General features: G+C 35.2%; 2 protein-coding genes across 4 annotated transcripts in view; both read left to right on the forward strand.

Annotated features, from left to right (window-relative positions):
* Positions 1-23103, forward strand: part of RAB3GAP1 (RAB3 GTPase activating protein catalytic subunit 1) — a 107011-nt gene that overhangs the window by 77082 nt on the left and 6826 nt on the right. For all 3 annotated transcript variants that reach the window (XM_012740106.2, XM_012740107.2, XM_012740108.2), the window contains exons 18-21: positions 7273-7410; positions 10794-11021; positions 22781-22877; positions 22971-23074. In XM_012740106.2, coding sequence (XP_012595560.1) covers positions 7273-7410; positions 10794-11021; positions 22781-22877; positions 22971-23074 — 567 coding nt within the window. The remainder of the gene's footprint in view (positions 1-7272; positions 7411-10793; positions 11022-22780; positions 22878-22970; positions 23075-23103) is intronic.
* On the forward strand, positions 12434-13175 carry LOC105857636 (ATP synthase peripheral stalk subunit d, mitochondrial). Its single transcript, XM_012740109.3, has one exon. It carries the CDS (start codon positions 12604-12606, stop codon positions 13087-13089), a length of 486 nt encoding a protein of 161 aa, XP_012595563.1. The 5' UTR covers positions 12434-12603; the 3' UTR covers positions 13090-13175.

A 23103-nucleotide genomic window follows, 5' to 3' on the forward strand; every position in this document is an offset into this window, starting at 1 on the left:
AGCATGTGAGACATAGTTTGGAAAAAATAAAACCTGAGCCTCTAAATATCTTCTCTCAGTGTGGTCACACAGACCACACTTAATTCTAGCAGCAACGAATTGTGACCACGTGTATGAATTTCAGGGAAGATTGTTTACAAGCACAGCACCGTAGGTTTTTATTAGGGGGATGATCATACATAAAAAAGTTTCCCTTTGCCTAATTCCAAAATTCCAGACTCCCAGAAAGAAATCAGGTGCATAAACAATATACATAACAAATGCATATTGTTTGCAAAAACTTTAAGCACAGTGAGCCAATTTTTTTTATCAGTTCTGGAAATGGTGGGGATCTTCCCCAAATCCAAGTTCCCAGATGCTAGTGAAGGGCTAACTTTGCAAATAGGCCTTTTTTAGGATGACAGTCTTAGGCTTCCTATGTTAACTCTTTTCTGCACACTTGCTATCTTTTAATAGTCATTTTAATTTTTGCCTTTCTGAAGGATAGTCTCATGTTTTCACATTTCCTTGGTAGATGTTAATACTGAACACATTTTCATGTATTCATTGCCCATTATCTTCTCGGCAAAGTACCTGTTTTTAAGCCTTTGCCTATTTAAAGAAAAAAGTTGTCTTTTTTCCTTACTGATTTGTGGGAATTCTTTATGTATTTTGGATATGAGTCCTTAGATATTTGCATTACAGATATTTTTTCCTTGTCTATGGCATGTCTTTTCACTTTCTTAATGGTGCCTTTTATTGAAAAAGTAATCTTAATTTTAATTCAGTCTGATCTACCAATGTTTTTCTTCCATGGGTAGTGTTTTTTTTTTGTTCCATTTAAGAAATTTTTTTGTTTGTTTGTTTTTTTGAGACAGAGTCTCACTCTGTCACCTGGGCTAGAGTGCCATGGCATCTGCCTAGCTCACAGTAACCTCAAACTCCTGGGCTGAGGCGATCCTCCTTCCTCAGCCTCCCAAGTAGCTGGGACTACAGGCATGCCGCCACCATGCCCGGCTAATTTTTTTTTCTATATATTTTAAGTTGGCCAATTAATTTCTTTTTATTCTTAGTAGAGATGGGGTTTCACTCTTGCTCAGGCTGGTTTTGAACTCCTGACCTTGAGCAATCCTCCCGCCTCTGCCTCCCAGAGTGCTAGCATTACAGGCGTGAGCCACCGCGCCCAGCCCCCAATTTAAGAAATCTTTACCAAGGTGCTGAAGATATTCTCTTCTGTTTTTTTCTGGAAGTTTTATTGTTTTACTAATCACATTTATGTTTATAACCCATCTCAAGTAAATTCTATGTTTGGTCAGAGAAGGAGCTTAAGATTTTCTTTTTTCCTATGTGGAGATCAAGTTGTTCTAACACCCGTTATTGAAAAGATCTGCCTTTTTCCACTGAGTGACAGTGATGTCTTCATTGTAAATCAAGCAACTGTATGTGTGTAGGTTTATTTCTGAACTGTTTATTCCATTGGTCTCTGTCTATCCTTATGCCAATAATATACTGTCATCATTCATGTAGCTTTATAATAAGTCTATCTGGTAGTGTAAATCTTCTAACTTTGTTCTCCTTCAAGATTATCTTGGCTATTCTAAACCCTTTGCATTTTTATATCAATTTGAGAATCGGCCTGTCAATTTTCATATATACACACATTTAAAATCTTATGGGGATTTTAATTCATACTGCATTGAATTTTATAGATCAATTTTTGGAGAATTGATGTCTTAATAATATTGAGTCTATGAAATATCTTCTGTTTTACTCAAAGTTTCTTTTAATTTATCTCACCAGTGGTCCAGTTTTCAGTGTAGAGGTCCTGCGTATCTTTTATTAGATGTATTTCAAGGTATTTGTAATTCCTTAAATGTTATTATAAGTGATATTTTAAAATTACATTTTCTGCTTCCCTTGATAATATAGAAACAGTTGGTTTTTGTTTATTGATATATAGAAACAGTTGTTTTCTTTATATTGACCTTAGGTCTAACGATCTTGCTACATTCACTTGTATTAGTAGTTTGTAGATTACTTGGGGTTTTCTATATGTTACATGATTATAGTCATGTCATCTATTAATAAAGATAGTTTGAATTCTGATTTTCCAATCTTTTGCACCTTTTAATTATTTTTCTTATCTTACTTTACTGGCTAGGACTTCCAGTACAGTGTTGAATAGTGGGCATTTCTGTCTTGGGTCCAACCTCAGAAAGAAAGCATATGATAATTATTGAGGGCATCTGATACAGATAATCATTTATCATATTAAGAAAGGTCTCAGGCCGGGCACGGTGGCTCACGCCTGTAATCCTAGCACTCTGGGAGGCCGAGGCGGGCAGATTGCTTGAGGTCAGGAGTTTGAGACCAGCCTGAGCAAGAGCAAGACCCTGTCTCTACTATAAATAGAAAGAAATTAATTGGCCAACTAATATATATAGAAGAACATGCCTGTAGTCCCAGCTACTTGGGAGGCTGAGGCAGGAGGATCCCTTGAGCCCAGGAGTTTGAGGTTGCTGTGAGCTAGGCTGACGCCACGGCACTCACTCTAGCGTGGGCAACAAAGTGAGACTCTGTCTCAAAAAAAAAAAAAGAAAAGAAAAGTCTCTTCTGTTCCTACTTTGCTGAGATTTTTTATCATGAACAGGTATGGATTGTATTTTATCAAATGGTTTTCCTGTATATTGAGGTAATCATATTTTATTCTCTTTTATTCTATTAATGTGGTAAATTGCATTGATTCATTTTTGAGTATTAAAAACATTCTTATATTCCTTATATAAATCCCACTTGGGCATTCTCCTTTTTTATATATATGGATTTTATTTTATTTTACTTTTTTTAGGATTTTTATATCCATATATCAGAGATACTGGCCTTTGTTATGTTCTTGTCTGGGAAGGGTCTCCTCTTTTTGAATTCTCTGGGAAATTTGTATAAAATAGGTTTTATTGCTTCCTATATGTTGAACATAATTCACCAGTGAAGCTACTCACAGTCTGCAGTTTTGTTTATTTTGTTTATATTTTCAGTTATAGGATTAATTTTACATTAGATTTCTGTCTCTTAAAAAAAAAGATAAAGGAACTATTCTGATTTTTTTCTTATGTCAGTTTTGATACATAATGTTTTTCAAGGGATTTTTCTAAATTTCATGTTTGCATAAATTATTTCAGAGTTATTTAAATCTTTTAAATAGTATAGAATTTATAATATTGCAGTTTTAATATTTAAAATTCGAATTTTCTATATTATCTTTTATTCCTGATCAGTCATAGAGTTTTATCAATTTTATGAATCTTTTCAATTTTATGAAACTTTTTAGTTATGTTGATTTTTTTTTTCTGTTTCATTGATTAATATTTATTTCTTCTACTTTCTTTGGAACTAATTTGCTATTTTTCTGCCTTCTTGCATTAGAAGCTTAGATAATTGATATTTGACCCTTCTTTTCTCATGTGTTACATTTATCCATTAACTGAGCTATCTTCATCCCCCTACCACGCATGCACGCTTGCCAGCCTCTGGGAACTGCTGTTCTAGTTCTTATTTTTATTTGTTTATTTTAAGACCACCAAACCTGTAAGGAGTCATATGGCATATAATGGTTAGGAACACGGTGGAGTTAGATTGCCTGAGTTTAAATTCCATTTCTACCACTTAATAGCTGTGTGACTTAGAGTAGTTATTTAATCTTTCTTTGCTTTAGTTTTTCCAACTACAATATGGGTTCATAGTAACACCTACACAATTAGATAATTGTGGATTTTAAATGAAATAATATGTGATTAGTGAACAACAGTGTCTAGTCAAAAATAAGCACTTAATTTTTAGCTATTATTCTTCTCAGAACTATCTTATGTAAGTGGCTAGTATTGCTGCTCAGGATGCAAAGATTACTCAGTTTTTGTAACTAGTCATCATATTCTGAAATGGGTTGATAAATTGTAATATTTGTACAGTGGGATATGTGCTTTTTTATGGTATATGATAATGTGCTCTACTAATCATAGATTTTAATAAATTAGTTACAGTGAGATAGGTGATAATTTAAAACATGGATTCTATTAACTTTATTAGCCATGCTCATATTGTTTCTTTGCTAGATATAATTTACTAAATTAGTTTTTTGGTGGACAGCCATTATGCTATTTGTTTTATTATATCTTTTGAAAAGTAAATTAGATTTTAGATTTTTCTTTGTTAAATTTTAATATTAATAATAGAATCTTCTAATGCTAGAAACCAAATCTGTATTTTTTCTAATCTTGTCACAGAGAATGCAGTTGATATTGAGGTCTTGTTATAGGCCTGGGTTTTGAGACCTAGTAGAACTGGATGTATGTTCTGGCACCACCATTTATTAACATTGTTGTTACTACAAGCTATGTTTCCTTTCTGAGCCTTTTCTCATCTTAAAAAACAATAATAAATTAGTTTGCATTTTCTAGAATTTTATGTAATAGAATAACACATGTATTTTGTGTGCATGTATGGATTCTCCCAGCATAATTATTTTGAGATTCACACATCATATTATATGTATAAGTAGTTCATACACTTTTGTTGCTTAGTAGTCTCCCATTGGATGGAAATAACACAGTTTATCCATTTGCTGTTGATAGACAGTCTAAAAATGAGCATAAGGGAATTCCTGAGGGAGATGTATATATTCATTATCTTGATTATGGTGATTGTTTCATGGGTATATACATATGTTAAAACTTATCAAGTGTACCCTTTAAATTATTGTATGTTGATTATACGTCAAAAAAGCTGTTTAAAAAATTAAGTTGTCACATGATCAATCCTTAACAAAGAGAAAAAATGAAAGTATTTCTATTTTTATCTTACTCTGACATATTTGCCATTTTAAAACCTCACCTATTGTTTAGTATAAATATTGAATACTTAAAAAGTAATAATAGCTTGTATTACTCTGGCTTGTTCAAGATTAAATCACATATTATATTTGAAAGCACTTGGCATGTGTGTGTTCAGGAAAAGGTAATTTTTTCTGTGTCCTTTTTCCTTCGAAGTTTTTTTTAAGTGACAAGATCTCACTCTGTCACCCAGGATGGAGTGTGATTAGTGTGATCATTGCTGACTGTAACCTTGAACTCCTGGGCTCAAGTGATCCTCCTGCCTCAGCCTCCCTGGTAGCTGGAACTACAGACATGTGCCACCAAGCCTGGCTAATTTTTAGAATCTTTTGTAGAGATGGGGTCTCAGTATGTTGCCCAGGCTGGTCTCAAACTCCTGACCTCAAGCGATCCTCCTACCGTGGCTTCTCAAGGTGCTGGGATTATAAGCGTGAGCCACGTATGCCCAGCCTCCTTCCAAATTTCAATTAATAATAGTCCCTGTTTTTAATGAGCTAATTGCTTTATTTTTTCCTTGGCTTAATTGGGTTAATAAATAATCTGAGAAAGTTGTTCTGGAAGCTCAGACTTTTTCTTGAAATGAAAAAATAATGCTTTTTATTTTAGTGGTTTTTTTTCCATAAAAGACTATGCTTATTTATTTCAGATGCTTGAATTTTCATATTTGAATTTATAGTCTAAATCTGCATGTATTTAAAGTTCTTCTTTCAACAATACATCTTATGTATTTAGAAATTAATTTTATATTTTACTTTTAGGTAGATCTAGGCAAATTTTTAGTCCATTTTATTTTCCTTAAAGTTAATTTTATTTGAATTGTAGCCATTATAAATTTACTTATATGAAAGGGTTGGAATTCAAAATGATCTCATTTGAAACCAATATAATTTCAAGCTTTAGAAATTAACTTAAGTGTGTCAGTTGCCCACTTCACCAAAAAAAAATAAGATTTTATATAAGTCCTTGCTTCATAAAAATTCAAATATACTCCTGCGTACCATTCATGTAGACTTAAGCCAACCTAAAATTTATGACTAGAAAAAGTTTAAAGCCTTTACCCAATATTCTAGATTCAGGGATAGAAGGAAAAAATGTGGAGACGTTGTTAGAACAGGAATCTGTAGCCAAAGGATTGGAACCAAGATAGTAGTTCTTAAAGTCAGCATTAGACAGTGTCCTGGATTCTGTGTTCAGTTTGCCGCTTGGTAGTTTTGCCACGTGTGTGATCACTGGGTGATCTTTGGGCAAGGTACTTTATCTTGGTACCTCAGTTTTGTTGCTTGTAAAATGCTCTGTTTCCTTTTTATTTTTAGTGATCACCTGAGATCATGTATATGAAGCAGCCTTGGGCATTCAGAAGTAGTATATATGAAAATCATATATGTTGTGCTTCTTCTCCTCTTTATCATGTTCTTCTTTATTATCTGCTTACAGATGGCTGAGATTTCTATGTGGGAGGGGATAGTCAGTGTCTTCTCAACATCTTCCTTTCTTGTCATCCTCTGATTTCAGGGCTAGAGGCCAATGAAAAATAGCTCCTTGTTCATAGAAAGAATGAACAGTGAGTGTACTGCTTCATCAGAGATTCATATAATTTGTGAATTTCAGATATTTTGATAAGCATACCTTCCTGTAGTCAAAGAGAAAGTAGAAGGTGAAGCTCCTAATATAATCTAAGTATTTTGTCTTTAATTGCTAGTGTGTATTGAGCATGTGCCAGAATTTATTCTTCAGAATAGTGAGTAACAGACAGGTTTCGTGATTGTCCAAGGTCACAAAGCTGGGATTCAAACACAGGCACATTGTTTCTGGAGTCTGAGCTCTTAACCAGTATGCCATACTGCCTTTACTGATTATTGTTCACCCTAAGTATCAGTGTGAGACTCTTGCTTGGTATTTTCTGGGTAGTGAAAAGTGGTTTATGTTCATTGTAGAGAAAAGAAAACGAAAACTTATAATTCCATAACCAAGAATGATCATTATTTGAGCAATCCCCTCCCATTTTTTTCTATATCAAACCATTTCTGTTAGGTATAACGAAAAACCTTGGTGCAGCTAGTGATGACATATATATGAATATCCTTAGGACTTCATTTATTTATTATTCGTAGGCAAGAAAATATTGTTCAGTGGACCCAAATTCCTCTATCTTTTAGCGTTAATCCTTGTCAAGGGAAATGTGGTAATCTTATCCGTGAGGGGGAAGAAGCCTGAAAACCATATTTATTCTTCTTGATTTGTTACTTTTTTAACATAGGTTCTAAAAAACTTGTGCATTTCTCTCAATTTAAAAAATATACATATCTTGTGACTGCTACAGCTAAAATAATTGTCTTTATTCTATTTTTATAGTTGTGCTTTGTCTAAAAAGGGATATTCGTGAGCTTTGTCCTTTTGCACTTCACAGGAACCAGCACCTATGACAGAAGATCTGCTAGAAGAGCAGTCTGAGGTTTTAGCTAAATTAGGTACATCGGCAGAAGGGGCTCACCTTCGAGCACGCATGCAGAGTGCCTGTCTGCTCTCAGATATGGAGTCTTTTAAGGTGGGTCACACTTTCAGAGCTCTGGGGTCTATTTTGAGCTATTCTGGGATGAAACTGTGAAAGTCACTCTATAAAGTGGTATGAAGGCCTGAATGTCTTTTTTTGTTAAGTGTTTGGATTTCATTATTAGTTATAACACCTTGCCACCATCCCCCAAAGGACATAGTCAAACTATGTCAAACCTAAGTTTAAAAAAGGAAAAGAACCAATCTGTTATTAATAGTTGAAAGTTTAAAATTGAATCATTTCTAAAAGTGCTTTGGGATGCTTTCTTCCTTTGTGTGTGTCTAGCCAATTTAATGCAAGGCTTTTAGGAAACCCTTAGGTTTTAACGTGGGTTGCTTCACTCAACAAACCTTTTGAGTGCCTACTATGTGCCTTGTGCTATGATTAGATGAGTTAAGAAATACAGTCTTTACCCTCATTTAATGTCTGTTGAAGTTGTGGGAGAATATATGTAAATAATTATTATGTGATGAGCTCTCTTATGAAGGCAAGATCAAAAAGGTGACTGACTCTGCTGAGTAAGTCATGGAAGATTTCTTCGAAGAGTCACCATTTAGGATGAGTAGGCGTTCACTACCCGAAAAACAAACATTTTAGGCTTAGCTATCCACCTGTATCTAGAACATATGGGATTCAGGAAATGGTGACATTTGGCTTATTTGCTCAAAAATCCAAGAATGAAGAAAAGACTTTTATTTTCGAATTATTTATTCTTGAAAACAAAGGCAAGACCTTGTATATTTAAAACACAAAACAAGGCCGGGCGCGGTGGCTCACGCCTGTAATCCTAGCACTCTGGGAGGCCGAGGCGGGCGGATTGCTCAAGGTCAGGAGTTCAAAACCAGCCTGAGCGAGACCCCGTCTCTACCATAAAAATAGAAAGAAATTAATTGGCCAACTAATATATATATATAAAAATCAGCCGGGCATGGTGGCTTGTGCCTGTAGTCCCAGCTACTCGGGAGGCTGAGGCAGGAGGATCGCTTGAGCCCAGGAGTTTGAGGTTGCTGTGAGCTAGGCTGACGCCACGGCACTCACTCTAGCCTAGGCAAGAAAGCGAGACTCTGTCTCAAAAAAAAAAAAAAAAAAAAAAAAAACACAAAACAAAACCCCAAGTGGGTAGCCCAGTGGGCCACAGGGCCTCCTTTCCTACTGCTGATACTCTGAACTACGTCCCACGCCCAGGCTTTCCTTTCCCCGTAGTGGCCTCCATCTTCCCAGTCCCCAACCCTTACTCAGTCCTGCTTTTGTACTATGTAGGCTAGCTTGAGTTTGATTTTTCTCTGAAATACTTGTGTATTCTTTTTAAACATAAAACTCTATATGAACTCCTATGCCACTTTCATCCTTCCCTTCTAGCAGATTTAAGTAACAATAAAAGGGAGCCTTTTATTCCCTGCTTATTTTACTCATCTTTACTAAAAGGAAAAGTCTGTAATAAACCTCTTAAGAGCTATATGGTTTCCTTAGAGACTAAAAAGATACAGAAAATCTGTGAGTTCTATTCTGCCATGTGACGAGAAAGATATGTTGCTTTAAAACAAATAGTTGGTATGATGGACAAAGAGAAGCCATTTGGCTCTCAAGGCACGTGTAAAACCAAATTAGGGTGTGTGTGCACAGCAGGAAATAGCAGCCTCCACAGCACTTGTTTTCTACCTGACGTCTGGCTGCCTTCGTATTCATCTGTCCCTGTCCTGCTGTAGTATCTTTGCAGAGGCATGTATAGGAGGAGATTCTAAATAGGAGCTGTGAAAGTTTTTCCCCATGGAAATATACTGATCCCTCATGGTAAGGTTCTATATAGATCATATAATACTGTGCTTCAGCAACTGTGATCATTAGATTCTCTTGGACTAACCTGGGCACAAATCATGGATAGCATCATTTTAATCAGAAAGTAGATGGTAGTTCAGACAGCCAACTTAAACATCTGTCCCTGTGTAGGAATCAGATAATATATTTAAGGAAATACATAATCACTGTAAAACAGATATGATTGCCTTTACCTTTTTGTATAGAGATGATATAAGAAATACTAAGAGAGTCCCTAGAGCATTAGATAAATGCTAATATGTACCCGAAGCACCTACATCTCACAATTCCAGAAGGACAGGGCAGATTCTGGAGCATGCCCTTGTACCACATACCTTTAAGAGTAAAAAGAAGATAAACAGTAGCAGAAGTGAGCCTTGACCCTCTACTAGTAGCCTGGCATAGTAAGGACAACCAGAAGGAAGAATTCTGGTGTGAAAGGTCTTTCTTTAATCTATAATGCATGAGTTGAATATTATTTTCTTTTTAAGTTTGTTGTCTTCACTCAGGACTTATTGCTTTAGTTTCCCAAAATGTTTTCTTATGAGTATGGTGTTGTCTGGTTAAGATCCAGATCTTTGTACATGAATCCTGAGTCACTGAGTGACCCATTGCAATTCACAGCAGTTCTCATAAACCCTTAGAAATTTATGTTGACAGTAAATGGCCTTCCTCCAAATCCTCATTCCCTCAGAGGATTTCCTGAGATGGTTGGAATAGTGAAGTTGGTAGCCATTGAGTCCAATGAGAAGAAACTGGCAGTTTTTCCCTTCACATTTAAGACAGGCCATTCTCATTATATTGGTTTTTATGCTCATCCTTAGTACTCTACTAGTACATTACTGGAACTTTTGCAAACAGATCTTCATGACTTACCACTAACGCTATGAAGCCTCTTCTTTTATTCTAGGCTTAAGTAGAATCACTGAAAGGTTTTTGGCAGGCATCATCGTTAATTATATAGAATTACCGGTAGCCACTGAATAAAACTTTAATTAGTTTGCTTCTAGAAGCCTGAAAAACAATAGTTTGAATTCCAGTTCCTTAACAGCACAAAACCAATTTATGTGATGGTAATTTGTTATATAAAGCACAAGAATTTGATGTCTGAATAGAACATTTTTTAGGTTAGCTGGTGTTTATTGCAATACCAGTATTGATTTATTGAGGAAAAGAGAGGCAGAACTTTTCCATCACTGTGTTATTCTGATCATGTTGTGTATTATTTAATTTATTTGACTTGAGCTTCTGTGCTACTTTCCTAAGTATTGAGTAGTTATTACATTATAATTTTAAACTAAATTATGGAACCATATAATCTGTTTAAGAAAATGATTTTTACTTTACATCAAGTTTTTATTTCCAAATAAAAACAAATAAAATGCTTTTGAGACTTCAGCATCTGATCTGTTTTAAAAGTAACACCCAAACTCATTTTACCTGTTATATTGTAAAGATTAGAGTGGCTTTTTGTGAAATTAAAAGTATGACTTTTGCAAACAGGCTTATTAGTAACTGTTGATTTTATTTCATTCAGCTGAATTTTTTTGTCTTTATTTTAGGCTGCTAATCCAGGTTGTTGTCTGGAAGATTTTGTGAGGTGGTATTCACCCCGGGATTATATTGAAGAGGAGGTGATTGATGAAAAGGGCAACATGGTGCTGAAAGGAGAACTGAGTGCCCGAATGAAGATTCCAAGCAATATGTGGGTAGAAGCCTGGGAAACAGCTAAGCCAATTCCTGCTAGAAGGCAAAGGAGACTCTTTGACGATACACGGGAAGCAGAAAAGGTAATTGAAGTTTGAATTTCTACTACTAGAATGCTAACTATAATTCTTGCATTTTAGAAACTCAGTTATAGACATGGGAGCTTTGGACCCACTTGCGAAGCAAAGCATTAAAATTCAGTAAGTCTTCTATATATCTAGCATTCACATTTAAGATTTTAGAACTAGTTGAAAATAGGCCAAAGAAAAAACGTGCATAGTCTGTGCAGACTGTTTACCATTCAACTGTCTCACAGGATATGTTAAAAACATTAAAAATGGGCATGTCCTTTGACCTAACAATTAATTCTACCAACAAATTTATTAAGGAAATAATGAGGAATTACACAGAAACCTATTTACATGAATGAGATTCAACAAAGTCCTTAAGTGAAAAAGTAGAAACAATTGCAGTTTCCAACAGTAGGGGATTGGTTCAATAAATTATACTATATTCATTTAGTGGACTGCTTTGCAACTATTAAGAAACATATGGAGTTAGGGAGAATAATGACACCTACCTGATATCAATTGCCCTACATACCCTCCTGTCCTTTCCACCCCTAAGAAAACCGCATGCAATCAATAACAAGTCCATACATTCAGCATTACCAGGACATAGAGATTACAGTGACCTTCAAATTAATAGTAAATAGAGACATAAGCCAAATTCCAGTGGAGCTCCCGCTGCTGTAAGCCTGTGGGTGTAGCGAGTGGGGGCAGGGAAAGAAAAAGAGCCAAGAGATGCAGAGGACTTAGATGAAAGACAAAGTCTCCTCAGAAAGAGACAGCCTAACATGGTATGCCGAAATACTGGACACAGGTAGAAACTGGTAGTTCATGGTGCTGGCTATAGGGAAGGGGCTTGAATGTAAACAGGACTAGAAGTGGAGCCTGGGAGAGAATCAAATATATAGAGAAGGAATGACACGCTGTAGGGGTAAAGCAATGATGGGAAAGAAGGAATAGAGGGGAAAATTAAGGATCCTGTAGAAATGAAAGAGAAAGAAGACACTCAACCTCCTGCAGTCCTTTTAACCATTAGAGAAACTGCAGAAGAGGACACTGTCTGTGATATTACTAGGAATAGAAGAGAACAGACCACATCCATACAAAATGACTTTAAAAAACAGAAATGCTAACTGAATCATTTCAGCTAATGAAAATATTTCTCAGAATATCAGCCACAAAGCCAAAGAAAATTATAACATGACACTCCATACTGAATCAGATATCCTCAAACAGTTATGATGGAAACAAAAAATCATGCTTAATCAGAAATACTAAAACCAAGAACAGAAATGGATTTTAAAAAAGCCCACAAAAATGAAGTCACAGCTGATTTAACTCAGAATAGAAGTAGAAGAAAAAGACGACCATATTGAAAATGAAAGCTAAATTACAAGGGGCCCGAGAGAGATTTACATTTAAATTTAATAAAAGGCACTGAAGAAAAGCAAAAAAACCAGGAGAATGAGATAAAGGAATAAAAGGAGTGGGAAAGAAAGTAGAAATGCAAGGTAAGAAGAGTAGGAATAATATTCATTTTATTAGTGTCCTTGAAGAATAAAAATCAGAGCACAGGGGGTCGGTGAAGGATCTGAAGATGGCTGGGCGAAAACTTGCTCTAAAAACCATTGACTGGGTAGCTTTTGGAGAGATCATACCTCAAAACCAAAAGGCTATTGCTAATAACCTGAAATCTTGGAATGAGACCCTCACCTCCAGGTTGGCTGTTCTACCTGAGAATCCACCAGCTATTGACTGGGCTTACTATAAGGCCAATGTGGCCAAGGCAGGCTTGGTGGATGACTTTGAAAAGAAGTTTAATGCCCTAAAGGTTCCTGTACCAGAGGATAAATATACTGCCCTAGTGGATGCTGAAGAAAAGGAGGATGTGAAAACCTGTGCTGAGTTTGTGTCTCTCTCAAAGGCCAGGATTGAGGAATATGAGAAAGAGCTGGAGAAGGTGAGGAACATAATTCCATTTGATCAGATGACCATTGAGGACTTGAATGAAGTCTTTCCGGAAACCAAATTAGACAAGGAGAAGTATCCCTATTGGCCCCACCAGCCAATCGAGAATTTATAAAAAATTGAGTCTGGGAGGAAGTTCTGGCCCTTATATTACACACTCTGGACATTAAAGATAAAAATAATTATGTAAAAAAAAAAAAATCAGAGCACTAAGGCAGAACTAACATAGTCATGCATGGCTTAACGACAGTGATACATTTTGAGAAATGCATCATTAGGCAATTTCGTCTTCATGCAAACATCATGAGTGTACTTACACAAACCTAGATGGTATAGCCTACCACATACCTAGGCTATATGGTATGGCCTACTGCTCGTAGGCTGTGAACTGGTACAACATGTAACTGAACTGAATACGGTAGGCAGCCGTAATATAATGGTAAGTACTTGTGTATCTGAACATATCTAAACATAGAAAAGGTATAGTAAAAGTGCAGTATTATGATCTTACAGGACCACTGTCACATATGCATCTGTTGTCGACCAAAACATTTTTATGTGGTGCATGACTGAATTTACAAACTGCAATCCAAGAAAACCTGAATCTACATATTGAAAGGGCTCACCAAGTACAGAGGAAAATTGACCAGGTGTAACAAGCTCTAACATACATTATTATAAAACTACTAGATCCTAACTGTTAAAAAGGAAAGTCTTTAGGACCTCTAGGCAAAAGTTGAAAATAACTTAAAAGGCAAGAGAATTAGGCATCATATTTCTCAAAAGCAACATTACAAAGCAAGGCAACATTGAGCGACATTTTCAAGAAATCTAAGGAAAAAGTGTGAACCAAGGATTTTATATTCAGCCAAGATATCTAAGTATCAAGGCTATAAGAAAACATTTTTCCCTGAGTTTTTGCCCATATAATACTATACACATATGCCCTTCCTAAGGAATCCACTAGAACTACATCCAATAGAACTTTCTGGATTGTTAGAAATGTTTTTTTACTATTTCATCCAAAATGGTAGCTATTGGCCACATGTGGCTTTATTGTATACTTGAAATGTTACTAATATAACATAGGAATTAAATAAAAAGGAGGGGGGAACCCATAGGAACTAAATTTGTAAATGGTTATGTGTTTATAGTGGCTACCTTATTGAATAGCATAGTGTAGGAGGATAAACTTTATCCAGCTAAGAGATAGCTGGGGAAACTGTGGCAAAGGACTTAACAGTGAGTATTTCATTTATTTAATTTTAGAATGAAGACTCTTGTTTTAGCTCTAAAACATGGGACATGGTAGAAGAAGAAGATGTAAAAATTATATGTTTAGACAAAGTAGAAAGAGTACAACTTTTTAAAAAATTGGGATGGAAAAGGGAGAAAGGGGGAAGGAAGTAGAATAAATCATTGGTTCTTACACAGATAATAGGTAGTAATCAGAGGATGCCATTTAAAATTCAGACCAGAGTGTAAAACAGTTAAAGATATAAGGGAATTAAGGGCGCTGTAAAAAGTATTAATGTGAGAATATATATAAGAATAGAAGGCCGGGTGCGGTGGCTCACGCCTGTAATCCTAGCACTCTGGGAGGCCGAGGCGGGTGGATTGCTCAAGGTCAGGAGTTCGAAACCAGCCTGAGCAAGAGCGAGACCCCGTCTCCACTATAATAGAAAGAAATTAATTGGCCAACTAATATATATACAAAAAATTAGCCAGGCATGGTGGCGCATGCCTGTAGTCTCAGCTACTCGGGAGGCTGAGGCAGGAGGATCGCTTGAGCCCAGGAGATTGAGGTTGCTGTGAGCTAGGCTGACGCCACGGCACTCACTCTAGCTTGGGCAACAAAGCGAGACTCTGTCTCAAAAAAAAAAGAATACAAATATAAATTTTCCCAAATACCAAAAGTTTTTGTTTTTGTTTCTATTACCTCAAGCATTTATCTTTTCTTTATGTTGGGAACATGACAGTTCTTCTCTTCTAACTATTTTGAAATAACAATTATTAACTATAATTTTCCTACTCTATCAAATACTAGAACTTATTTTTTCTATCTAACTCTACTTTGTGCCCCTTAAACAACTTCTCAACCCCCTTCCCTTTCCAGCCTCTGGTAGCTACCATTCTACTCTCTCCCTCCATGGGATTCACTTCCAAGAGAAGTTTTTTTAAAAAGCAAACACACCAAATAGAGAAACACACATAATAAAGATCATATTACACACAGAATAATCATAAGATAGTCATATAAAACCCAGCTATGTACTGTAAACAGGAGATGCCATGATTCAGAAAGGCGACAAATTAAATGGTGGACAAAGATTTGCCAGGTAAATGGAAACAGAAAGCAGAGGTCACAATTCTTGTACCAAACAAAATAGAATTAAAGGAAAAAAGCCTTAAATGAGATCAAAAAAAGATTATTTTATAATCTAAAAGTTATTTTTCACAATGATGATCTAACAGTCATTCATGCACTAGATAACATGGTAACCACCCATATAAAACAAAAACTACAGGACTTGCAAGGAGAAATAGATCAAAACACTGTAAGAAGAGAGGACATACTATTCTCTGCATAAGACAGTCAAGTGATCAAAAATAAAGATCTAAACAAGATATTCAGTAAGTTTTTATCTTTTAGATGTATATCAAATACTACATCTTGATAATATAGAATGTATTTTCTTTTCAAGCATACATGGACCATTCATAAAAATTTATTAGGGCACAAAAAAGACCATCAGTAGGCTTTATAATAAAAATGTGTTATAACCAGTAGTCTGATATCTGTATTAAAACTAGAAATTAAAAATGAAACAACAAGCCGGGCATGGTGGCACGTGCCTGTAATCCGAGCTACTCGGGAGGCTGAGGCAGTAGGATTGCTTAAGCCCAGGAGTTTGAGGTTGCTGTGAGCTAGGCTGACGCCACGGCACTCACTCTAGCCTGGACAACAAAGCGAGACTCTGTCTCAAAAAAAAAAAAAATGAAACAACAAAACCCAGGCCTTCCATCCTGTAATTTACAAACCTTCTTTTAAACAATGCTTGAGTGAAAGGAGAAATACAAAGAGAAATTATATAGGTTCTGAAAAATGATAATGAAAATATTACAAGTTAGAACCTATAGGATATATTTAAGAAGTGATCAAAGGAAAATCCATAGCCCCAAACACCTATATCAATAAAAACAAAAGAATGAAAATAAATGATGTAAATTCCTAATTCAAAAACCTAGAAAAAGAACAACAAAGTAAAATCAAGAGAAAACAGGAGGAAGGAAATAAAGATAAAATGAAATATAGAATAGAAAAAGAGATCAGATTAGTAAGTTAAATCTGGTTCTTTTTTTTTTTTTTTTTTTTTTTTTTTTGAGACAGAGTCTCGCTTTCTTGCCTAGGCTAGAGTGAGTGCCGTGGCGTCAGCCTAGCTCACAGCAACCTCAGACTCCTGGGCTCAAGCAATCCTCCTGCCTCAGCCTCCCGAGTAGCTGGGACTACAGGCACGAGCCACCATGCCCGGCTGATTTTTATATTATATATATTAGTTGGCCAATTAAATTCTTTCTATTTTTATGGTAGAGACGGGGTCTCGCTCAGGCTGGTTTTGAATAAATCTGGTTCTTTTAAAAACAACAAAATAGACACTGTTAGCTACTTCAATCAGGAAAAAAGGGAATGGCATATATATACAAAATAAGAAAGACAAAAGGGGCAAATAACCACTGATATGAAGGAAATGTTTAGAAAACTACTTTGTACATCTTCTGAGTATACAAATTTTAAAGCCAAGTTGAATTGGATAATTTCCTAAGCAAATTCCTACCAAAACACAATCTCGGTAAAGATGGAAAGTGTAAACAGACCAGTCTCTATAAAGACAGTTATCAAGGAACTCTACCACATAAAAAAGAACAAGGCCCAGATGGTTTCACAGGGAAATTCAAATAAATATCAAGAAACCATATAGGCCCAATGCTAAATAAAACTTCCAAATTCTTTTTTGAAGCAACTATAACATTGGTACTGAAACCTGATAAAGATGATATATTAAAAAAATATATAACAAAACCAAGTAACACTTAAGAAATTCAATGCAAAAATTCTAAGTGATGAGACTCTACTACTACTTAAAGAAAATAATGCATGTTGATCAAATGTGAGAATGATTATTTAGAAGTCTTTTTATATAATTCACTTCATTAATAAAAACTTGAGAAAATATATATTGGCTACTTCTTTTAAAATGAGAAAATGTATAGAAACCTTAATCCTGAACACAGCATCTTAATGGGGTAAGCCCTAGAGGTCACTAAAGTCAGGAACAAGGCAAGGCTGCCCACTCCCTCCACTGCCATTAAACATTATACTGGCAGTGTTAGACAATGTAATTAGGTAAGAGAAAGCAGAGGCATAGGAGTTGAAGAGAAGGAACTCTGTTTGCAGATGATATGACAATAGACCTGGAAAAATCCAAAGTATCAATGATAAACCAATTCAAACAACAGAATTCAGCAAGGCAGCAGGATATAAAGGTAATTAGCATTCATGTACACTAATAACAACCATTCAGAAGATGGAAATAAAATTTTCTCTTCATTATAAGAGGAGAGAAAAGGTAATATATTTAGGACTAAACGTAACAGAAAATGTTTGAAATCTGAATGAAGAAAATAAAACATTCCTCAAAGACACATGTGAACAAATAGATTATTCCTTGTTCTTGGTTAGGAAGTCTCAATATCATCAAGGTGAGTTCTCCCTAAATCAGTTTATTCCTAACTTTAGTGCAATCCTAATAAAAATACCAAAAAGTTTCATTATGGAGCCAGACAAGTTGATACTAACTAAAGTTCATATGGAAAAAGAAACATTCCATCCTAGGATTTGGGTTGGGAAAGACATGGGGAGTGACTACTAATGGGTTTCTTTTGGGGGTGACGAAAATATTCTAGAGTTGATTGTGGTTTTGGTTGTATAACTCTGTGACTATACTTAAAACCATTAATTTATACACTTTTGCATGGGTAAATTATTTTTAAAAAGCATGCATGAATAGCTGAGAATCGACTGAAAAGGAAGTGCCTTGGTGGGGAGAGGAAGGACTAGCTCTACCAGATATTAAGGCATAGTGCATAGCCTACATGTTTAAATAATGTGATGATAACGCACAAATAGCCCAGTGAAACAGTACATAAACAGTGTAGAAGTCTAGTTCATGATAAAGATGGCATCTCAAATCACAATGGCAGAGATGGCCTTTTTAATAAATGGTGTTGGAATAGCTGGCAAAAAGTAAAATTAGCTCTGTCTCTCATACCATACACAAGAATGCACTGAAGATGATATCATAAATATACTGGAAGAAAATACGGATGAATTCCTCTGTTATCTGGATATAGGGAAAGGCTTTCTAATTTGGACTCAAAATCCAGATGCAATTTTAAATTTGGCTGTGTAAAATAAAAAACTTTTGCATGACAAAAAGAAAAATAAGTGAAATTCAAAAGGCAAATGATAAATTAGGAGAAATATTTGTAAACTGGGAGAAATATATGTATCCTAGAGAAAGGATCAGAATACTGTGGAAAAGTGGTCAAGAGGTATGAGTAGACAACTCACCATAAAAAGATAGTTACCCTTAAACCTATCAAGAGATGTTCAACTTCATAGTAAGAAAAATGCAAATTAAAACTTTACTGAAACACTATTTCTCACATATCAGATTGGCAAAACTTCAAAAGCTGCACAACTATTCCATTAGTGAGACTGTGAGGCAACAGGCACTCTTGTACATTGCTGGTGAGAAGGCAAAATGGTACAATTCCTGTGGGAGGGAGGGAATTTGGTAATATCTAACAAAATTTACCTATGTGTTTACCCTTCTACCCTGGAATCCCACTTCTAGAAATTCACTCTAATATTTTCAAAGGTACAGTAATACAAATGCATGTGCTTGTCCATTGCCACATTACTTGTAATTACAAATTATTATAAACTATCTGAATGTCCAAATTTAGGAGCTTTCTTGAATAAACTGTGGTTCATTTACCCAATGAAGTACTGTGCAACTATTAAAAAAATAAAGATCCCAGTTACCTAACAGGAAGTGGTGTCTAGGATATGTTTTTAAGAGAAAAGTACAAAAAAAAAATATATATATATATATATAGTATGCTTCATTTTGTGTTTAAAAGAAAATGGGGAATCAAGAAAACATATATTTTTCTTTACAAAAAGAAACTCAGTAAGGATTAACCAGATAAACCAGGAAACACTGAAGTTAGTTAGCCATAAGGATAGAAGAGGGAGGGAAAGATAGAGGAGAAGGAACATGGGCCACTTAGATAAGGGTATATTTTCTGTATACTTTTCACTTCCAGAAGAACATTAATGTTCTACATATTCAAAATGAGTAATTGAAGCACACTAGGAAAAGGATAAAAACTAAAGGAAGTTGAATACACGAATGTTGAGAGCATTCTTGACTAAAGGAAGTTGAATACACGAATGTTGAGAGCATTCTTGATAGCCAAAAAGTAGAACAAACTCAAATGTCTGTCAGTGATGAATGGATAAGCAAAATACGGTCTATCCATACAGTGGAATATTATTCAGCCATAAAAAGGAGTGAAGTACCAATATGTGTAACAGTATGGATGAACCTCAAATTATTATGCTAATTGGAAGAAGCCAGAAACAAATGGCCACATATTGCATCATTCCATTTATTTGGAATGCCCAAAATAGGCACGTCCACGGAGACAGTAAGTTAGATAAGTAGTTGCCAGGGGATAGGGATTGTGGGGTGGGGAATAGGGAGTGACTGCTTTGGGTATTGGATTTCTTCTTGGGGTGATGAAAATGTTCTGGAATCAGTTAATGGTGATGGTTATAACCTTGTAAATGCTAAAAACTGCTGAAGCGTTTATTTTAAAGTGGTAAATTTTATGTTATATGAATTATATCCCAATTTTTGAAAACTAAGGAAATCTGAATAAAGTATGGACTGTAGTTAATCAAAAAGGTGGGAGGGAGGGGAGGCTATACTCAAAATGACAATTTTTTTATAAAAGAGTAAAAAACTTGCAGATTGAGCTTATGACTACTAGGGGCAATGGATGATCCTTAACTGGAGCTTATAGTGATGGAGAGAAAAAGTCATAAAAGGCATTATTGGGTCAGTTGATAAAACTGTAATAAGGATAATAGGTTAAATTAAAAGTATTTTATCAGTGTTAAATTTGTTTTTTATATAATCAGAACTATTTACATTTTATTACATAAGAAAATATTTTTAATTTTAGGAAATACATGTTGAGATATTTGGTGATAAGGGATATTGTATTCAACTTATTCTGAAATAATTCAGAAAATTATGTAAATAGTGTATACACACGCCTAGCTAGAGAGGAGAGATGCAGGTGATTAAAAACAGAGGCAGTAGGCTGGATGCAGTGGCTCACGCCTGTAATCCTAGCACTCTGGGAGGCCAAGGTGGGAGGATCCTTTAAACTCAGGAGTTCAATACCAGCCTGAGCAATAGCGAGACCCCGTCTCTACCAAAAATAGAAAAAATTAGCCGGGCATGGTGGTGCATGCCTGTAGTCCCAGTTACTTGGGAGCCTGAAGACAGAAAGATCGCCTGAGCCCAGGAGTTTGAGGTTGCTGTGAGCTAGGCTGACACCACAGCACTCTAGCCCGGGCAACAGAATGAGACTCTGTCTCAAAAAAACAAAACAAAACAAAACAAAAACAGAGGCAGTAAAAGGTTAGTAAGAAGTGGATCTAGATGAAGGGTATTCATATATTTTATATTGTTATTGCAAATTTATTCTTCCATGAGTGAAAACAAAATTTAGAATAGTAAATGTTAGTAAGGATGTATAACAATGGGAACTCAGATAAGAGTGTAAATCTGTTGAAACATTTTGTAAAATAATTTGGCATCGTCTTGTACATATCCTAGTTCTATTTTCAGGTATATACCCTAAAGAAATTCTTCTATATGTGCCATGTGCACCAGGAAATAGGTGTAATAATGTAATAGAAACATTATTTGTAATAGCCGAAAATCAGGGTGGGGGTACACAACATGTGGAGGAACATTTTAATACAGCAGTGAAAATGAATAAATTATAGCATGCAACAACATATATGAATCTCAAAAATAATGCTGAATTTTTAAAAAGCAAGTCACTGAGGGGTATAAATAGAAACATTCCATTTATATAAAGGTTAAAACCAGATAAAACTAAACAATATATTGTTTAGGGCTACATATCTGAGAAGACTATAAAGAAAAGCAGAAAAATGATTCTTAGTTACTTCTAGGGAAGAAGTGGGAGGGATAAGGTAGGGGAGGGAGATTTGACTGGGGGGGCTTGGAAAGTACTGGTAATATTCTGTTTCTTAAGCTGGTTGGTAGGTAAACAGATGTTCATATTTTCTTTCTATTACTGTTTTTAAGTACTCCAGTATGTATATTTCTTAATTTTAAAAAACTTTCAAATCACATAAAACTCCAAGCCAAAAAATAAAAAGCTACCACAAATCATTAAATGAACAAAACAAATGGCAGAACAGTATATAAATTATAGATTTTTGTTAAGAAATTACATCTACACCTATATCTATGTTTAAATGGGCATAGAAAAAAGTCTGAGAGGATAAACACAGAGATGTGGGGGTTTTTTTAGAAAGTAGGATTTCACGAGAATTTCTGCATTATATTTCTCTTTATTTTTTAAATCAAGGATAATTTATCAGTCAGGACACATTATGAGATTATACTTTTAAAATAATTTTTTATTGGTACACAATTATACATATTTATAGGATTATACTTTTATCTTTACTGCTGTTAAATAAGGAGCTTAAAGATAGTGTCCATGTGTTATGCATACTTCTGTATTTTTATAATAACAAATGATTTGGAAAAAAAACAAAATAAACCAAAACAAGTAAATAAACCAAAGAAATTTGTGAAAGGTCACCAACAATGTTTAAAAATATTAAATGAGAGGCTGAGAGTGGTGGCTTACTGGCTCTGTGGGAGGCTGAAGTGGGAGGATTGCTCATGGTCAGGAGTTCAAAACCAGCCTGAGCAAGAGCAAGACCCTGTCTCTACTAAAAATAGAAAGAAATTAATTGGCCAACTAAAAATATATAGAAAAAAATTAGCCAGGCATGGTGGCACATTCCTGTAGTCCTAGCTATTCAGGAGGCTGAGGCTGTAGGATTGCTTGAGCCCAGGAGTTTGAGGTTGCTGTGAGCTAGGCTGATGCCACGGCACTCTAGCCAGGGCAACAGAGTGAGACTTTGTCTCAAAAAATATATATATATTACATGAGGAAATCAAGTTACCAAACAGTATTGTACATATTTAATATTAGTGTCCTTAATATGTGTATTCTATATCTTCAAAAATCCTGGAATGAAAGTGTTCCACTTTTACCTATTGTTATCTCTGGGCATTATAATTTACAAATGGTTTTTATTTTCTTTGTATTTCTCAATTTGCATGTATTACATATGGAAGCAGAAAATTTATGAGAATATTTATCATTATTAAAGATTGATATTCCTAGGTTCTTTCAGTAATAATTATTCTTAACTTTGGGCATAGTGGCTACTTACCTGGTTGAATAGGGGTTAGGTACTAAGAGAAGTAGAGAGAACTCTTTTCTACTCTCTTGGTAAAGATGGGGGTTGATGAGTGGTTATGGATTTTGTACTTTTGTAAATGGCTGCTTTGTCCTGTGACACCTGCATTTATGTAACTTGTTTCCTTCAGGTGCTGCACTATCTGGCAGTCCAGAAACCTGCAGACCTTGCTCGGCACCTGCTACCTTGTGTGGTTCATGCAGCTGTCCTCAAGGTAAAGGAAGAAGGTAAATGTCATATTTGATTAGTCATTAGTTTATTTCCAAAGTAAAATTATATTTTGCTTTATTTAATGATTGCTTTGATCTTTTTAAAAATAGAAAGTCTGGAAAACATTTCTTCAGTTAAGAAGATCATAAAGCAGATAATATCCCATTCCAGTAAAGTTTTGCACTTCCCCAGTCCAGAAGACAAGAAATTGGAAGTAAGTTTGATGTCGTGTCAGAATCTTGC

Source organism: Microcebus murinus, chromosome 8, assembly GCF_040939455.1.
Source record: "Microcebus murinus isolate Inina chromosome 8, M.murinus_Inina_mat1.0, whole genome shotgun sequence".
Taxonomy (NCBI): Eukaryota; Metazoa; Chordata; class Mammalia; order Primates; family Cheirogaleidae; genus Microcebus; species Microcebus murinus.